The 22,101-nt window shown below is 42.9% G+C and overlaps 1 protein-coding gene across 1 annotated transcript in view; it reads right to left on the bottom strand.

Moving 5' to 3' along the window:
• Slamf1 (signaling lymphocytic activation molecule family member 1) overlaps nucleotides 1–15,456 on the bottom strand; it is a 30,507-nt gene extending 15,051 nt beyond the window's left edge. The window contains exons 1-3 of the mRNA XM_055613318.1: nucleotides 15,381–15,456; nucleotides 6,882–7,226; nucleotides 5,427–5,717 (exon numbers count right to left, since the gene is read on the bottom strand). Of these exons, the coding sequence (XP_055469293.1) occupies nucleotides 5,427–5,717; nucleotides 6,882–7,226; nucleotides 15,381–15,456 (712 nt within the window). The remainder of the gene's footprint in view (nucleotides 1–5,426; nucleotides 5,718–6,881; nucleotides 7,227–15,380) is intronic.
• Between the last annotated feature and the right edge of the window lie 6,645 nt (nucleotides 15,457–22,101).

Here is a 22,101-nt window from a genome sequence, read left to right as displayed (position 1 = left end):
CTTTCTTTCCTTTCTTCCTTTCCTTCCTTCCTTCCTTTTTTTTTTTTGAGCCAGAGGTATAATGCTTTTCACCTGCAGAAAGCCCTTAGAGGTAGGTAAGTGGGCTGACTGAGTCTCCGCCCTGTAGTTCTTCTCCACTATTGTCAGTGAGTTAAACTAGAAAACCTTCGCAGAGCCACACCTCCAAGAAAAATGCTAGCCAGCCTCTTTCCCTTTTTGTCTCTGAAAATTGGTTGTCACAGCGACACAAAAGCTTCTCTCTCTTTAAGTCCTTAAATCATATTACTTAAGGAAGATAAAAAGAAAACAAAACAGAACCCAAGAAACAAATGTAGTTCATCCCAGGAGCCTCTGAGACGCTCATATAACGGTCTGAGAGTACCGGATCTCTTTCCTGCCTTTCATGTGGTTTTGTCAGCAAGGTTGCTGGCCTGGAGCAGCTCCTTGAAGAAGTTGACAGTCAAGTGATGCCTTCTTAGTGGTAGTTTCCAGTGAGAATTGGGGGTGGGGAGAGGATACTAAGTTATAATCTGGGAGCATCTAAGAACACTATTTTATGGAACCCATACCTTCTGGAAACACCCCTCGCACCAGCCTGTTCCACCTAGGTAGTGTTGCAAAGGGTACCAGCCATGTCCCTGGGGTCATTTCTTTCATTGTTTCATGGCAGTACAAGTCTGCTCTGAACACACAGCTGCCCAACTGGTAACTGTACTTCCTAGCTTTCCTTGGAATGTGTATGGTCACAGAATGAGGCCGTAGCTAACGACAAGTATCTGACCGCTTCCCCTTCACCACTGGTGTCAGGTTTGCTAGATGGAGACGATATTGGAGAGGGTGTGGCCACGGGCATAGAACATCTCTCTGACTGTGAAAATGAGGCTCTGCTAGACTGGGGTGGGGGACACTGTGGAACCCAAGTGTCAGCCTTTCCTTCCACTGAGCCAGCACTTTGTTAATTTCTTGAAAAAAGTTCTTCCTTTTAGTGTGGGTTTCCAGGGGCATTCCCTTCTAGCTGAATTTTTAAGATTTTGAATCAATCATCCTCGCACAGACATAATACGTTCAAAACATACTGATTAAGAACAGTAGCAAGTCCCACACAGGATCCACTGGCAAACCACATTAACGCGCTTCACATGACCTAGATAAAGGATATTGTAGGACCCAGAATTTAGGCCTTCCCATAAGAGACTTCATTATGACGGGCACTGAAAATGTAAGAAATTCCTAACTGACAATTGAAGCACAGATGATTACATGACTGATAGCTTAGACAAATGTCATTAAAACTTCTTTTCAAGGAACATATGTGTTCACGCGCAGTTCACTTTAGCTAAGTACTGACATCAAAAGGATGTGCCGACATTATGCTACATTTGGTCTCAAAGTACCAGGAATGACTTTGAGGTTTCCGCTAATTAAAGCGAAACGTTGTCTTCAAAATAACTCTTCTGATTTAGTGAAGGCAGTGTCTTACCAACCTTCAGCCTGGCACACAGTTTCACCTAGGGGCTGAGGTTTCTCTTGGTGCACACTACATAAGAAATCTTGGTTTACTAGCCGTCCCTACTTTGACCCAGTCCTCAGCACATTTGGATGGATTGCTGTTCCTCTTTTCCTTCTGCCTCTTGCTGATGCCAGTCTATTCTCTACACCAATGCATTTCCTTGTTGAAATGCAAATACAATGGCCCTCATTTTCTGTCTTAAAGTGTCAGTTCCTATCACCTGTAGGATGATGTAGAATGTGGCACTGGCCTTCTGTCCTTCTCCCTCTGCTTGGGAAGCGTTTTGTCAGTAAGTGTGGGTAACAGCTACTCATTCCTCAAAGCTTCATCTATGATAATCTCTGGGAACCAGGGCCGTTCATTCCCTCTCTTTATTACCTTACATATATTTTGGTCTTAAAACCTCTTATAGACCATGTAGTATAGACCATGTAAGTATAGTATAGACCATGGAGGATAATTGTCTATTTACAGAATTATCTTAAGAGCAAAGGTTGCATCTTTGTGTGATCAGTACTTCGTATGGTGCTGGAACATGGTAGAAGCCGCAATGGATGTTTTATCCAAGTAAACATGGTGCTTTAAAAATTAGCAACTTATAGCTGCAAACACAAAGTGATAGACTAGTAGTTCTCAACCTGTGGGTAGCAACCCCATCATGGGAGTTGTCTAAGACCATTGGAAAACACAGATATTTACATTACGATTCATAACAGTAGCAAAATTACATTAGGAATTATCAACAAAAATAATTTTATGATTTGGGGTCACCACAAATGAAGAACTATATTAGAGGGTCTCGGTATCAGGAAGGTTGAGAAATACTGGGATAGACTAATAAAAGTAGGGTTTCAGCTGGAGAGATGGCTCAGAGGTTAACAGCACTGGCTGCTCTTCCAGAGGTCCTGAGTTCAATTCCCAGCAACCACATGGTGGCTCACAACCATCTATAATAAGATCCAGTGTCTTCTTCTAGCGTGCAAGTGTATAAGCAGATAGAACATTGTATACATAATAAATAAATAAAATATATATTTAAAAAAAAAAAGTAGGGTTTCAGTAATTTAGGTAATTTCCTCCATAGCCCTGTGTAGAGGAAAGGTCATACTGCAAAACGCCTGTGTGTCTGACTTGGGTGTGGTAAGGACTTCCTCCATCTTTGGAGGTAGGAGAACCTTTACTTGAACTATGAGTTAAACTGCGTTCTCTTAAAATCCATATTTGGAAGTCCTTAGGATGTGACTTCAATTAGAGATGGGAGACTTACAAAAACACATTCTAATTAAAACTAGGATTTTAGTGTAGTGCTGTGTCGTAACTGCTGCGCCTACGAACCCATATGTTGAAGTGCTAAGCCTCACCAGAGTGATATTTGCCAGCAAGTTGTTATGAAGGTAATTAAGTTCAAACGAGATGGCTGGTGTGGCCCTTATCTAACTTGATTGGTGTTTGTATCAAAAGAGGGAAGGGAGAGGCACACCAGGCATGCAAAGACAGAGGAGAAAAGCCATCTGCAACTCAAGGAGAGGTCTTAAGAGAAAGCAGACCTTGATCTTGAACTTCCAGCCTCTAAAACATTAAGACAATAATTTTCTATAGCGCAAAGCATCCAGTTCATGACATTAATACTGCCTCCCCAGCAAACTAACACTCCCTAGAAGCCCTTATTAACAGTTCTTGTTGACCTATTCATGAACTGAATCATAAATGTCACCTTTAGAAGAAACATCAATAATTTATCGTTTTCATCTTCTAGATGGTGAAACAGAGGCTGGAGAGGGGCAAGCGCCTGCCTCATGTCCAGTAGCTTTACTAGATGAGATCTTGATAGGATTCTACTCAGAGCCCCGTGTTTCGTGGCCCTCCATACCTTCCAGAAGCCTGCTTCATACTTAGTTACACTAATATATGCTTCACCCTCAGGATGGCTTAAATGAGTAAAACCATCTTCAGTGCTCATTTAGAATGCCCTGATCCAAATGCCCTTAGTGTAAGTTTTAAGACTTATCAAGGTTTTATTATGCATCAGTTAGATTCTTGTCAAACTATCTTGAGAGGCGAAAGAAGTACCCCTCCCTGCTCCCCATGTTTAGAGAGGTTAGGCTAAAAGTTTGCTGCCCTGCCCCTAAGCTGGCTTTTACGATGGAAGAAAGCACAATGGCTATTTCTCCCTCGTCTCCAAGGAAAACAACTAGTTTCTTCCGTTATTTTTTTTAACGTATTTTAAATGCAGTCATTCTTCCATGACTACCTATGAGGATTCAATACCAGACAGCTCGGTTCTCTCACTGGCTCTGTATGATCTTACTCAAACCTTTCAGGTTTTCTTGTTCTCTTCACTTCATTCATATTCATAGCGTGACGATCCTAACACCGTGTGCATTATCTGCTGGCTGTGAGGGTTAATGACACGCCATGTGGCTGGTATATGATGAACAATCAATGCCTGTCAGCGGTCAGTAATAGACAGAATAAAAGTCTCAGAGAAAGCTGAGCTCTTTACTCCTGTAACTAGGAAGAGCCCTCCCCCCTCCAACCGTATTCTGGGAGCTTCCCGTGATACACACTGTTTTCTTGGTTTTTCCAGGATGCTCTGAAAGACTGTGGGCAGGGAGACCTCGGCCAGAAGAAGAGGCTGCCATGGTGTGTGGGCCACATTTAGAAAGTAGAGAGATGATTGACTGTTTCCGTGACAGGCTGCACTGGCCGCATGAAAGAACTCAAAGGAATAGGCTGGGGTACAGCAGGGGTGTTTCCTCTCTGAGAATCTTCGGGGGGGGGGTGGTAGGTCTCTGTGACAGGAAGTGCCATGCGGAGGGTGTAACGTATCTACAGTCCCCTTTCCTCTGTGCCCGCCCATCTGGTGTGTCACACGGACACGAAGTCTACGTGGCTGGGAGTCTCCTTGAAATGACTCTTGCTCCCTTCCTGACAAAGGACCATGTCAGTTGTAGGAAATGCCTTTTAGGGCTCTTCCCGAACCTTCCTGTGATAGAGACACACAGGTTGGCGTGAAAGCACAGTGGTCTATTCTGTTTCTTAGTGGTTAGATGGGCTTACTTAACCAGCATTCTCTTCCAACAGAACAATGATACTTTCTACCTAAGAAAAGAGAAAACCTACTCAAAAGATTTAGGTCTAGGCATTAATTTCACTATTTGAAGTTAAAGAAAGTTGAGGGAGATACTTAAATTCTACGAACTTCAGGTTCCTCGCACGTAAAATGAAGCTGGTGGTAGCACCTGTGTGGCAAATTTATTTTGAACCAAAGAGACAATACAGTTAAAAGTGCCTTGCCAATAAAGGAGTGCTATTATCTCATCTTTCTCTGGTCTCACACTCCCTAACTGGCCATAAGAGTCACAATCCATTCATAGCACAGCCCCGTCCTCATATGTCTCATTTCTCATATCCACAATGCTCTGTTGAGGTGCAGAGATCACACGTCATATCTTCTCCCTTCTCTTGCAGCATAGTACTTACTGACGGCGAAGAGCATCACCAAGGAAGTATTTATTGATGGCATAGAACTGTCTCACCATAGTGGAGCAAGGATTTAGGACTTAGGACCTTCATTCTGCATTCCCTTTCCCGGATATCCTTGTACATTGGATCCATGGCACAAGACACAGAGAAAGGCTTGCCCTTGCCCTTGGAGATCTGAGTTCTGGCTCAGATTCTGTTTTCTCCCCCACTGCCCTGGTTTATTCCTCAGCTGTGAATCAAATATAACATAATGTCTCCTGGGGCCAATTTGAAGGCACCCTTTGTTGAATGTGCCTGGCGACTTTGACAATATAAAGAAAATGTAAAGTACCTCGGGCTGTTGAAGCAGAGCTGTTGGACTAGTTGGTATCGGATTTGCCATTGATGAAGTACCCTAGCTGCCACCAGAGCGGCAGCTGAGGATTCTCACCTGAGGATTCTTGCTTGCATTCCTGCCACAGGTTGAAGGCCCGAGAGCGGCTGCTGACGGGGTTGCTTGCGGTGCAGTTGTAGATGCCGTCACGATGCTGGTTGCTAAGAGTGACGTACAGGAGGTGGGAATGGTTGGCCGGGCTCAGCAGCTGGGTGCCGGCCTCATCCCTCCAGCTGTAAGCCACATGATCCCCTTTCTTCACGGTGCAGGCTAACATCAAGCTGCAGCTCCCGTTCTCTTTCTCCTGGGTTTTGTTTAGCACTTTAATCTCTGGAGTGGAGACCTGCTCTGTCAGGAGGAGGAGCAAGGAAACCATCACTGAAACAAGACTTCCGGAACTATTGACTGACTTATTTGTCAAAACAAAGTCTAGCCAAATGTCATTTTCCCCTCACTGATTATATAAGGTGTGATGACATCAGTAAATTTATAAGAACAAAAGGACAGATTATATGATATTTACGTTATTTTTTTTAAAAAGTGGCCTCCGCACACACTCAGCAGAGGGCTATGGGAATTCTGCATTCTCTGTTTGTAGGAGGAAAATGCTGGAACAGGAGAGAGCCAAGATGTTTCTGTTTCTCTCCTAGATAGCTGAGGGTTTCAAAGAAATGGTGGCTGTGGGCTTCCTGTCCCATCCTTGGTGGTGTAAGAGATCCCTTTGGAAGAGCAAGGAAACCCCACACAACCGTGCCTTGTAAAGCAGATGAGCCTCCGGACCTAAAGCATCAGCATTCTGGGTGCCTACGAGGACAGGAACAGAGGCAAAAGGGGCTCAGAAAAGTGCTGGATTCAGGTAGGCGTAGATTCTACGGTACAGTACAACGAAATAACTACATAACCAGATTCCGTTTCAAATGAGAAAAAAAAAAAAAAAGGTGTTTCTTTCACAGTGTAGGTGGACGCCTCCCCCAGGGCTCCGGGCTTGGTGAACTGCCTGTGGGTGGAATGTCAGTTCTCTTTACCCAGGGCCTCTACTGTGGCAAACACTCTACAGTAGTGTGTGTAAGCATGTTCAGAACTACTTGCCCTTGGAGCTGGGGTCCCCGGCAAAGTAAGAGAAATCAGGTTTGTTCAGTTATATTCAAACTTTGTAAAAGCTGAGCTTGACAGAAAAAAAAAAATAGGTTTTTGTTTTTTTTTAATTGATATGCAAACTAAGCATATTAGGCTTGTAAATTAGCCCCTTGGGCCCCACATAGTGGGGTCCCTCCCTTTCAAAATAGGAATCAAATCTGCCTCCACCAATGTGCAGTTTCGAAGAAAAACAAACAAACAAACAAACAAAAAGTCAGCCTGTCAAAGTGTTTCCCTTTAGCTTAAATATTCCTTGGACCAGCTCTTTCACATTGCTTCCACTTTCAGACGCTCTGCTGCTGAGGAGGACCTGAACTCTTGGCCTGAGAACCATCGAGGTCCCTCTGTGTAAAGTGCAAAAACTCCCATTTTTACCATAAAGCTTCAGCTGCATGCAGAACTGCTGAACTGACACATTCTCCTCCACGCTCACAAAGTACCATCCTTCACTCTCCCTCCTGTTTCCCAGGATCCCGAGGCTCAGGTTTTCTGACAGAAACTGGTAGCCATTCTCCAGGTGATCTGGAGGGCCTCCTTTAGAGAGATCAAAAGACACTATTTTCTTGTTGGTTTTGCTTCCTGGAGCCGTTGCCATTGTGACGAGGATTCGGACGCTTTTGTTACTGCTCTTATTTATCTGATGCTCATTTGTGAGGGACAGCCATGTGTCACTTCCCAGCTGCCCGAGAATCACCGGGCAGTCCATCATGCCTCCTCCACCTGTGGGAAGGAGGGAAAGAGAATTCCTTATGATGGAAGACCTCGGGAAATACGCTGTGGTGAGGACAGAGGATGACAAGCGGAGACTCTCCTCTCCCCTTGAACTATCTCAAATCACCAGGTGGTGGTCTACAAGGACTACTGCCAGAATCCCAGTCATAACTCAAGTGTTTCAAACCCTCCCATGGAAATCCTAGAATTACTTAACACCAGGATTCTCTCAACTCAGACTTAACAGTGGAGGCACGGAAGGCAGAAGTCACTAACGGAAATGACTTCCTTAAAACCAGAGGACTAGAATCTCAGCCTGTAATTTCTCTGCCAAGGTTCTCGCCACCGCTCCATATGCAAGATGAAGAGTGGACAACAGTGAGAAGACGCCCAGGGACCATGGTCGGGTGATAAGAAGCAGAGAAGGGTCTGAAGGCTGTGAGGATTAAGGAGGAGGGGCACTTTATGACCAAACTACAATCCTACTTGTCCAAAAAAACAAAAACAAAACAAACAAACAAAAACAACAACAACAACAAAAAACCCAAAACATCCCTGAGATAATTAATAACGGTAAGGATAACAGATTATTTTGTTTTCCTTTTTAAAAAAAAAAAATGCTGAACTCACAAGAATAAGCTGAAAAAAAAAAAAAAAAGCCACGAAAACCCAAAAACCTTTCAAACCACTTATAAGGGATTTTGTGTTAACTATTTAATACCTCCACTTCGCTCAAACCCACAGCCTGCCTTTTCTGCACCCTCTCTCAGGGGTGATCTCCCTTTTTGTTTCACTGAAAAAAAAAATATATATATATATGGAAGAAACAAAAAGCAGATTTCGATTGATGGAAATCCCAATCAACCCCTCTACCTGGAGGACAGCCTGTGTTCCAGCCAAGGCTGGCGTCTCTCCTTGAAGAGCACTCACATGCTCTCCAGTTTTGCCTCTGTAACCCACCCCCTGTGTTCTCAGTTGCCTTCTAGAACCCTTTCACCAGAACACACATACAAACAGTTAATTGTCTTCATCTTTAAAAGAAAAAATCTCTATCCTCAGCCACTTGGCCATTTTCATTTTCTTTTTGGAAGGTTCTTGCAGGTCTTCCTGACCCTATCTATCCCTCTCCAAACAAGTTTTCTTCCCAAATTCTCACTGGATCACACTTGTTCGTTACACAAAGCCAAGTCACTGTCTAGCATGTTTCTCAGGAACACATGACGCAGTTCATCACCCATCCTTTAAACACTGCATTTGGTCCCCAAGACACTACGCTTTCCTGACTTGCTATTATTTTGTTCTTTTATCATTCTTAGTTTCCTTGGAGGAAACATCTGTTCTTTCAGATCTCTAAATATGGGACTACACCCCGGCACAGGCTTCCTTCTCTTGGCTATCTACACCTATCCAGTTTCTCATTTGGCTGCACAGTTTGACATATCTCTGCAGCATTTACAGTTATATATTATGGCTAACCCTTTCACTGTAGACTCCATTGCCTACACAGATGGGCATTTGGAAGTTTAAATGGTCTCCAATTTTAGCAAAAAACTCTATGCAAATGTGACCATTTGTCCAGTTTCTTGGGCCAAAAACATTGGAGGATCCTTGGGTCTGCGCTTTCTCACACTTCACATTTAGTCTTGACAGAAAATCCTATTGGCTCTAATTTCTAAGTAGGTCTGGCATAGAAGCACTTTCCATGCCGTTCCTTCTTACCGCTGTCACCACAGCACGAGCTGATACCACTGTTTTCCAATAATCTCCCAGCATTTGTAGCAAGGACAAAGTGACCCTTTAAAGCCAGGCCTGACTTATTTTTGCTTTTAATCTTCCAGGGCTTTCTAGCACTCACAAAGTTCATGGTCCTTGAGTCTGCAAACCTAGTGCAAACCTAGCACTGTTCCAGATCCATGCCCTGCCCCACTCTCTGGCTTTCACAGCAACATAGCTTCGTAGCTTCCTGCTCCTTAACCTCATGGCGAACATTCCTGCCTCTGGGCCTTTGCCTTGGCTGTTTCTCTCTGGAGAGCTCTTCCCATCTGGACCTGAGCAGCTCAGTCCCTCTCTTTATTTTAGGTGCCTGCTCAGAGAATTCTCTCTTCTGACAGGCCTCCTTTGATTGAGTATCCATGATAGCTCCCCCTGACCATTGCTCTTGCTGTCACAAGACAGCAAATGTTATAGTTCATATTTACTCATTTTGTTGCTGTCTGTCCCACTTGGATACAGTCCTTCTCCAGAGCAAGAGCTTCAAGCCACTGTTTTTGTCTGATGACTTGATTCAGTGTCTCACACAGGCAGGCTCTGACACAAATATCTGTTCAATTGAGAAGTGCTGAAAGCCATATCACCTTAGCAAAAACTTTTATTTACCTTAGTCTAACATGTGTATAACTGAATTTAACCATAAGTTAATGTTCATGGTAGGGGCACATGACTTAATGAGCACAGATTGTTCTAACTGATAAGAGATTCAAAAGAGTAAAATAAAACCACCTGCTTCTGCAACAGATCTATCTAGAGAAGACCCCTTCTCAATTGTGGTAAAGACAAGCTACTGGAAAATTAAGTAAAATGGGCAAAATATTCTTGACATCAATGTGCCCTGAAATCCCCACACTGTCTACTAAATGACCCAGCCCAAATTCATTAAATACTAGTGACTTGGAGAAAAAAAAACACAGTCTATGTTGGCTAAAGTCAGGATGAGTGTGGTTGGGGCATGTTGTTACAGGAAAGTGGGGTAGGTGATAAGGAACTTGGTCTTTGGGGCACTGCTAATATTTCCCCTTAAAACAGAATGCTCACCCTTTTTCCCGGGTAAGGCGGAGACTTAATTTCACTGCAGTTGTTTGGTGCTGTTTTCACATGGGAAGCATGTTTTACATTGGGAAGCACACTCAGGAATGCCTGTCATTTCCAGATGGCACGCCTTCTCTGATGGTTTCACACCCTAATTGTAAAAATGTACCCACGATATGTTTTCGTCTTTTGGGACCTGAACCCAAGTTTCCATGTGTAAAGGAAAGAGGGAAGACGGAGAGACATACATGGACCTGTGAACGCATGTACATTTTGAAGAACACTTCTAAAATGTCATTTCCGAAAGAGATCTAAGATTTTAAAAACAGAATTGCTATCCTACTGCTGACATTTTAAACTAATTTTGATTCGGAGAAGTGGGGCATGGGGAAATTTACCCATTCTAGGCCTGTTAACTCTTTACTCTCCCAAATGTCTCCCATACAGCCTTTCCTATCACATGACCCTCCTGTGCTTTCTGAACTTTCAGAGTACAGATTTGGTAGAAAAAAGAGAAAAGTTGGGTACAGCTATAGTAAGAAGTAGGCTAAATAAATAAATAAATAAATAAATAAATAAATAAATAAATAAATAAATAAATAAAAAGTGATAGAAGGTAAAAAGAGAAAGGGTGAAAGAAAAGAAATGAGGCAGATGAGACTTCATGGTTGGCACACACAAGGAGTGGAATCAAAACTTCACCAGAAAGAGACCTTAACACCCAAACACACATGGAGAATGATGATATAACTGTTCCCATGACTACCGAGTCCAGAGAGGCGCTTGAGGTCATCTCCACCCAAGCACAAGTGGAAACATAAGTGAGGCTGTAAAACCCTTCAAGTGGAGTCTCGTTCCTGAAACATCCTACTGCCTGTTGAGGGTTTTCCAGTGAGCCTGTGATTCAGTCAGCCAGCCCTGTTTACTAGAAGAGACTGGGAGGAAACATTTGTGCTCTTCACACCAACTCACTTTCCTTCACGGGTAATTCTACTTTGATGGTGGAGTGATTCACACAGGCAGGTGAACAGTGGCCTGAAGTTTTCAGGATTTAGCTAACCCTTTCACAAGGTGGGATTCTACCTCAGAACATTATTTTTGGCTTCATGCTGATATTTTACATATGCTTTTAGCATCTTGCTTCATTATTTATTCTTTTCTCTTCTTTCCTTTTTTCTTTCTTGGTCACAGTTCTAGTGGTAAACGCAGACGTGGCAAGAAAAAAAAAAACTGGTCTAAGGCTTGTTTTTAAACCTAGATATCCTATTGAGATCCCTATTTCCCGGGGCTGAGAACGCTGGATCTTCATTGTTTGGACTATTTGCACTTATCATTTCATAGCATGAAAGCCTGGACCCTCCCCCCGCCCTTTGTCTGGCCAGTTCCCTCCACCCTTCAAGTCTTTTGATGAGGGAAGACATCCCTAGGTTCAGGGTTAGGTTAGGTTTCCTGCTGCATGCATCCACAGCACTTTGCATCGCTCCTTCACGCCTCTCATCACAGTCTTAACTGGTTTCGCACTTGTTGTATCTTTATTTACTGTGATATTCTAACACAGTCATTCTCAACCTTCCTAATGCCACAACCCTTTAATACAGTTCCTCATGTTGTGGTGACCATAAAATTATTTCATTGCTACTTCATAGCTGTAACTTTGCTATCATTCTGAATCATAATGTAGATATCTGATATGCAGGATATTTGCTATGCGACGCCCAGAGGGATCGTGACCCACAGGTTGAGAATGACTGTTCTAACATGTACCTGGGACACAGTGGTAGTTCAGGAAATCCTTGTTATCAAAGTGAATGAATAAAATGAAATTAATTGAGTGAATGAACAGATGACAGCATGAGTCTAAGTTCTTCCTTTCTCCAAAATTAAAATGATTTCCATTTTATCTCTGTAGCAGTGTTTCTCCTCATTTTCCAGGTGAGGACGGAGAAGTTCCTCAGCCACAAACCCTAGGCTTTTGGTTGCAATAGATCCCTTTCCCTTCCTCCCAAGCACTTTATATCACTTACACTCTGTATGTGTAGCTCCATCTCTTTTCCAACTCTAGTAAAATTCAACCTACGTATTTGAAAGATACACAAAAAACTGACAATCCTTACTGTGTTATCTACACAAGGATTACAGAAAGAAGGTGAGTCTTCATTCTAATCTATTTTGTTCTGTTGTTTAGAAACACATATGCAGCTCTCTTCTAATAAACAAAAAGGTTAAACAAAAACCTGTGTAATGAAAAAAGTTTCTATCTGCTTTATAAATTCCACATCAAATACTTCATATGTGCCTTCTAGATTCCCCTTTAATTTATCAATGCCTATCACCTTTTGAACATTCTAGACTTTACTTAGTTTCAATTTAATTCAACATATCTACTTCAATTGTAGATATTCTATTCTAGTTTTTCTCATGGGACCTAGAAACACAGAGTATCATTATTCCCACTCCTCAGACAGAAGCTTGTCCAGTTTCACTCACTGTAATGTCAAGAGTCCAGGCATGTGAGTGCAGAGAAACTGTTATCCTACTCCGCTTATCTTTTCTCAGTTACAGAGTTATAATGCTACTAAAGATGGTGACGACAATTTCATAGCGTTGGTGTGGAAATTAAATGATAAAACACTTTGCATAATGTCTCATATAAGGCAAATATATAGTATTATCTACCATTATTTATGCAATAATAATTTTCAGGTGGGCTCTCACATACCAGACATTATATCAGATGCTTGTCAGGGCCTATGATTTTGCTCATTTCGTTCCCTACTCTTTCACCTTGCCTAGCCATATCAAAGACACCGAGTACATCAGTGCTGACTGGAATCTTTGAAAGTCAGTCTATACATATCCAAATCTCTGACGCTTTGAACTCGATTCCAATGCAGTAGATAGAGAAAGGTGAGGTTTTTGTATCACGGGATTCTTTTTTTTTTTTTTTTTTTTTTTTTGAAGAAGTATCTAGATCAATATGTTGGTGTAGAATAAGCCAATAGCTGCATCAGTGTGGACCAAACCTAGAGCCCAGGCATTTGTCCCTCATCTCATACTCAACATGGATGAAGGAGATGTGAAGGACCTACATGGAGGAATAAAGCACCTCATTTGGGGAGAGTCATCAGTCAGAACACTGATATCCCTGTAGTGGTCAATACTGACACTGAGGCTTCTCTTACAGGAGTAAGAGAACGTGAGAAATCTCTACTCCACGTGGCTATGACCCCACAATTGCTCTAAAAATAAAGTCTAGTTTAGAAGATTCTCAATAAAGTGAAGAATCTGAACCAGCTGATTTCTGGACAAGATGTGACAACATATTTGGTCTTCCCTGAGGATTCTTCAGACGTCAACTTGGCATTTTATATCTAACTCAAGAATTCATGGCACCGTTAGGCACACGTTATGAAAATATCTGTGAATTGGAGTTAATGGTCTATGTAGGTGAAGACCATAATGTTCTGGCAGGAATGACGAGGGGGGGTGAGCAGTACCAGAGGCCAACAAAAATGATATTGTTATGCAAATTAACGCACACAATAAACTGAAGAAACCTGAGGCTGGCTTTGCAGAAACCCCAGCCTGGGCTGTATTCTTTGTAAATATATATATAAAAGAAAAAGACATGAAAGTTTACCTTGCAGTTATTTACCCAAAGGTAGCAACTCTTCACTAGGGCTCTTGGATTTAAGTCAAGCTACCATCTAGAAGTTGTATAACTTCTTAAGCATAGGCATCACGCATGCTTATGTGTGATGGTCAATGTAACTAAGTAGGTCAACTGTCATTTAGGAGAATTTGTTCTACTTGGGAAGGAACACGTGGACTTTTGTGTTTTAGAGCTCTGACTGGGAACTGAAAACGGAGCTGAAATGGGAAGGGGCTGATTTTCAGAGCATCTTTGCTGCACTGCTGTGACATGACTGATAAGTCTCATTTGCAAGGCACTTCTATTTGGGTTTTATTGGGGTTTCACAAAAGAGTACGCGTTTAAAAATAGACACACTGACAAAAATTGAACCTATTTTAGAAGATGGGATGCGAGAAAAGAAGAGCTACCAATTGGGGAGGCACGTGTGTGCTCTGGGGCTGAGCTGTCACTCACCAACCAGTGACCTCCCACCCTTAAGCAGAACATCTGTTAGCTCTACCCGAGCTGCCCCAGACAAGGCTGGCCAAAGAGAAGAACAGAAATTCATCCCATGGTTATTATAGTCACCAACTAAGCCAGAAATGGTGGGGTTCAAACAGGATACAATGAGAAGGGCTCAGCTCTACCTTTGAAGACGCTCTGTTTGACCATCTAAAGCTCTCAAAGTGGGGCTAGACAAGCAGCTTCTCATCCCTGGCACATTTCAGGGCTTTTTTTTTTTTTTTTAAAGAAAAGTCCATGATGGATTTGCAGTCATAAAAACCCCAAGACTAAAATGCTTTAGCCCTCAGGATTTCCCCCATCCCCTTCTTAAAGCCATCTCCCTGCCAGGCTGTCTCCCACAGTCTAATTAAATCCTAAAATAGAGTTGACCATTCCACCCACATGATCATCCCCGGATCTATGGCTCAGCACTGTTGCTCTCAAATACCTTTCCTTATAGCTCTGACCCACTAAGCAGAAAACAATAGCTTGCCTATTGGAAAAGAAAAGAACCACGGAATAGGAAAGAAGTCCCTGCTCGCTCCTTCAACACTTTGCTACCAATAAAGCCCACCGTGGGAGCTTTGTTGACCTTGAAATTTCCTGATTTGCATTTCCCACATTCTATAACCAACCCCAGGCTCCAAAAATCCCAACCTCCCCTCCCTTTGCTGCTTTGGAATCATCTCTTAGAAGAAAGCATGACCACATCGCAGCCACTGTCTGTTGTCAGCCAAAGGTCTGAGGTTTTTCACTTCTACCTGTTTCGCTCTACCACCCTCACTTTTCACTGGACCATGTTCTTTGTCTGCTGGTGTTTGTGTGAGAGTCATTTTCTACAGCAGGGATGTAAGGCAAGTCTCCCAGGGCCCTGTTCCATAGCCTGGACCTTTGCCAGAAGGGTACCTACATAAAACCAGCTACTCAGAACTTCAGCCTGAGTCCCTTATTCCAAGAGGCTGGTTATGGAGGTAGCAGGTGCCTTCGGGTTGTGGTTTCCACTGAAACTCCAGTTGGTGGGGCTAATACCTGGACCCTGAAGCTCAAGGAACTCCTTGAGGTCTTTCTTTTTGAAAGACACAGGAGAAACACAGAGGCACTGTCCTTAAGGAAGAGGTAATTCAACCACACACCCCAGCCCTTGTCTTCTCTATCCCCAAGACTTTGCTGATTCCAAATCTAAACACAGAACTCAAACCCTTACACAAATGAGCACTCACCTGATCCGTAGCTCAACTCACAAGCCAGGGACAGAAACAGAAGCATGCTCCATGAAAAGAACCTGTTGGGATCCATTAGCCACAAGGAGCTCAGCAGCTGCTTGCAGATGCCCCGGCAGAAGCTCTGATCACAGTGCGGCCTTTGCTGTCAACTAAACTTCTAAGTTCCTGAACCAGCTTCCTGTCTCAACTGGGTGCTGTTTTTTTTTTTTTTTTTTTTTTTTTGTTTTTTTTTTTTTTCTTTCTGTATTTTTTTTTTCTCTACTTGAGTCTCAAGGATTGCTCATGTCTGATCAGACTTAAATCACTTCGGCACTCGTTCTTAAGAATCTGCCTAAGTCAGGTGTCTAGACCCATGGGAGCCGGGAAAGGACTGTGTAGTCACTTCAGTCAAATCTGGCTTGGGGAAGAAACGTGATTCCCCACGCTCCTTTTTCTAAGCGGTTTCCAGGAAATGGGTGTCACATGTTCTCTGAGTAGATCTGCCTGGTAACTCTTCTTGTGTCCTGAGGAAAGATGGACCACCTACAAATTAGGGAATTCAGGGTTCAGGATTTGTTTGTAACTACCTTTCAATGAGATGATAGGAGCTTTACTTGGGATTTGTTTAATAATTTCACTGAACAACCTCTGCAAGTAAGACTTGGAGCTAGTCACAGACTGATGGGGTGGGCAAGAGTGGACCACTGACCAACAGACATTTCCTGAAAGGCATTGTATGGCTGAACCAAGCTAGCTCACTGCTGCCTTAAATTTAGAGGTTGTGTGTAAGATTTTTTGTTTGTTTGTTTTGGTGGAGAAGGAATGGAAGAAAGAACTTATTATATGAACAGAAAACTAGAAAATGCTATGATCAGGACTCACAAGGAGACTTTGAGAAGTGTGGCTAAGTTTCTCTGTGTGGAGGAAGACATGTGCTTGGCACAGTTGTGCATGTGGAGGTCAAAGAACAACTATTGGGAATCAGTTCTCTCCTTTCATCAGGGGGATCCAGTTATTAAACCCAAGTTGCCAGATCTGTATAGCAATTACCCTAACCATGGAGCCATCTTGCCAGTCTCCAGGCTAGTGCTTTTAGAACCTATTGTTGTAATCACTGGTACTCTCAACTCTTGGCCTCCCCGAAGACCTCAGGGTAGAAAGAGCTGGTTATAGAGCTGGTCCTTTGTCCTCCCTGTTTTCCCTTCTTCTTTTTCTGGTATCCAACTTCATAATGGTGAGTTGATAGGGTATGTTCCCTGTTCTGCACTCAGTATCATCACTGTAGGAGCTAGAAATATGTCACGTATGGAATTAACATCATAGAAATTGGTAAATGACATAAATCGGAGTTTTCTCTTTTTTTTTTTCCTTTTTGTTTTTTTTTTTTGTTTGTTTTGTTTTTGTTTTTCGAGACAGTGTCTTACTATGTAGTTCTAGCTGGTCTGGAAATCACTGTGTAGACCAGCGTGGTCCCAAACTCACCTGGCTCAGCTTCCTATGTGCTGAGATTAAAAGTATACACCACCACACCCGGCCATTAAATCAGAATTTTCAAGAATGATATATGTCCTCGAGTCACACAACTATTGGACTTCATGTTCCATCCAGTATACTTATGTCAGATCCCTCCCTCTCTTCCAAAGACTTCCATTCATGTTTACTTTATTTCTAGCCTCATCTTGAGGCCTTTCTACCTCATGCCCTGTTGTGGGGTATTCACAACAGAAGACTGCTCAGATATGGGCTTAAGCCAATAAGTCTTTATTAGCTGGCCGTTGACTCTACTGAGTATTCGGGATCCCAATGTAGCACTGAGCCTTTCTTAGGGTGAGCTTTCAAGCACAAAAACCACGTTCTGTGTTGACACACTTCAGTTAACAAAAACAGCCAGAAGTGGAACTACATAAGCCAAAAAGAGAGTTTTCCAGAACTGTGGACTGTGATGGATTAGGCCTTTGTTTTGATTTTTGGCAGGTGTTACTGTGGGCTGAATTTTGTGGCCTGACTGGTACTTCTATTATAAAATCAATTGTGCTGAAATCTGGGAGACTGCTAAGGTCTGGAGTCTCTTCAGACAGATATCAAGGTAATTTATGGTGTTAGTGTGAAGGGTTTGGTTGTTCAGGGTGATTATTGAAATCAGCGATGCTTTAGATGTAGGTGAATTGAATAGTGTCCCAAGTCAAATTCTTGTCTCCTCAGAATATCAGAATATGGTCTTCTTTGCAATAAGGACTTTGAGTGAAATATAAAATATTATAAACTTGGTTAAAGTGGTCCCTAAATTTAATGAGAGCACCTTCAGAAGAAAGAAAAGAATATATACCAGAAAAGTCCAGCCAAGATGTAACAGAAATTGGATTTATTCAACTACATCTAGGAACACATGAGAACACTGGAAACTGGAAGAGACAAGACAGGGTCTCTTGGAGAACTTTTAAGAGGAGCCTGGTCTTCTTGATGCTATAGTTTCATACTTTTTTTTTGTTTGTTTTCCAGAATTGTGACAGAATGGATTTCTGTTGTTTCAACTTGTGATCTTGTGATAAGTTACAACAACCACAGGGATAATGTGGTCTTGGGCAATGTGGTAGTTTGAGTGAAAATGGCTCCCATAGGCTCATAGGGAGTGCCATGATTTGAAAGAATTTAGAACATGTGGCCTTGTTACAGAAAGTGAGTCACTGGGGGTGGGCTTTGAGGTTTCAGAAGCTCAAGCCAAGCCCAATGGCTCACTCTGTCTTCCTGATGCTTGTCCATCTGTAAGTAGAACTCTTGGCTCTTTTCCCAGCGTGACATCTGATTGAATGTTGCCATGCTTCCTCCCTACCAACATGATAAGAGACCAAACCTCTGAACCAGCCCCAATTAAATGCTTTTCTTTATAAGAATTGATGTGGTCATGGTATCTCTTCACAACAATAGAGACCTTAACTAAAATAGAAGGCACCAGGAACTGAGGTATTGTTGTGATAGGCCTGATTATGCATTTGTTTGGAGGAAAGTGGACTTTGGGACTTTGGATTAGGAAAGCAGCTGAATGTTCTAAGTGCGGATTGAAGGGCCCAAATAGTAGAAGCTTGGGAGACAGAGGTGCTGCAGGTGATTTGAACTGTGGCGTTCTGGATCAAGATGTTTCCGAGGAGAACAATATGAATATGTGGCTTAGAGACCTTTCTTGAGATATTTTGGCTGAGGATGTGGCTGTTTATTACTCTTGCCCAAAATATCTGCCTGAGGCTGAACTGAAGAAGTGTAGATTAACAGCTTTGGCAAAGAAGGTTTTCAGATAGCCCAGTGTTTACTGCGACTTGGTTACCAGTGGCCATACTTTTGCAGATCTATAATGAAAAGGAAGAAGCTGAGCAAAGGAAAAATAAAAAATGTATTGGAGGAAAAAAGAAGCACCAGAAATTGTAATGGACTCAAGTCCACTGCTCATGGAGATAAAAAAAAAAATTAAGGAAAAGCTTAATGCTAAATAAAGTAAAGGGAGTAACGACCTCAGGACAAGACCCCACTCAGCTATGCTTCCAACTTGTAAAAAGGAATTCAAAAGAAAGTGAAAAGAAATTAAGGTAAAGCTTAGGGCCTGGTGATGGTACAGACCTTTAATCCCAGCACTTCAGCGGCAGAGGCAGGTGGATATCTGAGTTCAAGGCCAGCCTGGTCTACAGATTGAGTTCCAGGACAGCCAAACTTAGGCTGGAGGAAAACAACAAAAACAGAATGCTGAGGCAGATATAATTGAACAAGGGCCATATTCCAGCTCCAGAACAAGCATCAGGACTTGGCAGCTTCAGCCATGTAGTTCTAGATTTAGAGTTGAGGATAAAAGAAAGGGGTTGTGGAATCTCCCTCTCTGGCTAAGAAAAGCTGTTGAGGCCAGGTGTATGTCAGGGTCTACCTGGATAGAGGCTTAGAGAGCCATTGTGTGAAGCTGTGAAGGTGAATCCTGGATTGCCTTGGAGATGCCAGAGCCATTAGAAAAACTGCTAGGAGAAAGTGGGGAGAAAGAGACACACGCAGAGAGAGAGATATATGGTGCAGTCAACAAAGCTGAAAGGAGTTGGAGATCTGAAAAGCATTTTGACATCAGATATGGAGATGCAGAATTTGGAGTTTGCCCAGCTGGTTTTCAGTCTTTCCCCACCATCCTCTCTTCAGCAGATACAAGGTAATTTAAGGTGTTAGTCTGAAGGGGTTGGTTGTTCAGGGCGATTATTAAAATCAAAGATGGTTTAGATGTAGGTGAATCGAGTAGCGGTCTAGTGATTCCTCACTATGCTCCCGCTTCTCCCTTTTGGAATGGTAATGTGCATCCTGGGCCACTGTATTTTGTGAGATCTGCTTTTTCATTTTGATTTTACAGGGGATATAGTTAAAAGATTGCCCACGAGTCTCACAGACTTTGAACTGTGGACCTTTAAATGGTGTTGAGACCGTGACAAACTATGGAGACTATGTGCATTTTTCATTATGATATGGCTACAAGCCCATGGAGGCCAGAGAGTGGAATGTGGTGGTTTGGAATGGAACGGACCCCACAGGTTCATAGGGAGTGGCATTATTTGGGCTTTGAGGTTTCAGGAGCTCAAGTCAGGCTCAGTGAGTGGCTCACAGTCTTTTTCTGCTCTCTGCCAATCTGAATGTAGAATTTTCAGCTCCTTCTCTGGCACCATCTCTGCCTGCATGCCACCATGTCTCCAGCCATGACAACAGTGGACTAACCCTCTGAACCTATGACCAGCACCAACTCAATGTTTTCCTTTACAGGAGTAAAGGAAAACCATGATCAAGGTGTCTCTTCACAGCAATAGAAACCCTAACTAAGACAGGTGATGTGGTTAATTCAGTTTTCAGAATTTATAGAGCTCTGTGCAGAGCTGCTCTCTTCATTTGCAGAGAACAGGTGTTGACAGAGCAGCCCAATGTGGAAAGACACACAGTTGAGAAAGCCTGTATTCACAATGCCATTTTTCTGGAGCCAACACATTTACTCTGCCATTTTATTCCCACGGCAGCCTCAGCAGCAGACAGAGCTAGTGGCGGTATAAAGTTGGGTCTAGGCCAACCCAGGGAATCCAGACTCTAGATAAAGAGTGTTTTGCCTTTTCCTGGAGGGCATTTATTATTCCTTGAAGACTCCATAAAGTGGAAAGGAAGGAATGCCACTCATTAAAGTCCCTGCAGGTCCAGGGGTTCCATATACATTATTTTATAACTCTTTGAAACAATAAGGAGCTGATATGATTTCCCTATTTTACAGATGGAGGTATATAAGAGTTGCCACACAAACTCTCTCTTTCTCTCTCTCTCTCTCTCTCTCTCTCTCTCTCTCACACACACACACACACACACAGAGAGAGAGAAAAGAGAGAGAGAGAGAGAGAGAGAGACATCCTGGATTTTCTGACTTTACATCTATGCTTTCTCTATTCACCATAGCATTTCGAGGAAAGAGTGTTTGCCAGTCTTTGGGCTCATGATGGCCAATAACTTATTATCTCTAGAGTGTGTCTGCTAGTATGAGCAGCAGGAGAATCCTGGTATATGTATGGTTTATGTATATGTATGGATATGTATGGTTTCCCGTTCCTAGCTTCTATCATCTGTGACAAGGCACCACTTCCTTCTCTTTGGCTACATAGTGCCCTGCCCTGAGAGTGAGAAGGACTGTATTGAGAATAGCCTCTCCCAAACTTCAAATGGGCTTTGCAATAAGGCCATCTCTGATCCTTTATTTTTAATTAGGTGTATGTGTGTGTGTGTGTGTGTGTGTGTGTGTGTGTGTTGTAAATGTGTGTGTAGGCACACTCACATATGCATATTCACATGGAGTCCAGAGATCAAGGTGTTAGGTGTCTTCCTTTATAGCAGTCTGCTTTATATTTTTAGACAGCATCTCTCACTGAATCAGGAGCCAATCATTTCAGCTAGATTGGCTGGTTGGCAAGCCCCTGGGATCTGCGTGTCTCTGTCCCCCTGTTTCCCATACTGGGGTCACAGGCACCCTGTACCTGGCTTTTATATGGGTGTCAGGGATCCTAACACAGACCCTCAAGCTTGTGAGGCAAACACATTACTGTCTGAGCCACCTTCTCAATATCCAACTCTTTAAAACAAAGGTATACTGTCTTCTAAGGTGTGCTGCCCTTTCTCTCTCTTGAGACTTCGTGGCTACCAGTAGCAAAGTTGCCAGTATCTGGGGCTGATGCCTCTGACCATCTTGGTTTCCCAGCCAATGACCATCTTCTAACTAAAAGTCCTCTATTGTGCAAGGTATCTTGGTGGAAAGGAGTCACTGAGGGGTGGGGCAGATCACCTAGTCACATGGGACTCACAATGAGCACATTTATCTGGATAAGAAGAACACACACACACACACAAAAATCCCTCAGAAACAAAATGAAAGTACAAAATTCCCCCAAATTCTGAGCATCAACTAGGAGACGTAATTGCAGAGTCTAAAACTGGCCTGGGGAAAACACTGGGAAAAAAATACCCCTGTGTCTGCCCTGCTGGGTAAGATGAGGAAACCCTCGAGGGGTGGAGGCAGAGGGGGCAGGTATCTGATACAGGGGCTGAGCAGATCAGTCAACCAGAAAGCCTTCTTGTTAGGCTCTCTCTCTCTCTCTCTCTCTCTCTCTCTCTGTGTGTGTGTGTGTGTGTAGAGGAGGCAGTCATGATAGAGAGCTGGTAAGAAACTGGATGATATGAGCTCTGGCTCAGATCCAGG

This window comes from Psammomys obesus, unplaced genomic scaffold (genome assembly GCF_907164565.1).
Source record: "Psammomys obesus unplaced genomic scaffold, mPsaObe1.curated_primary_1811, whole genome shotgun sequence".
Lineage (NCBI taxonomy): Eukaryota > Metazoa > Chordata > Mammalia > Rodentia > Muridae > Psammomys > Psammomys obesus.
The sequence above is the reverse complement of the archived record's forward strand: the minus strand, read 5'-3'. Positions and strand labels throughout refer to the sequence as shown.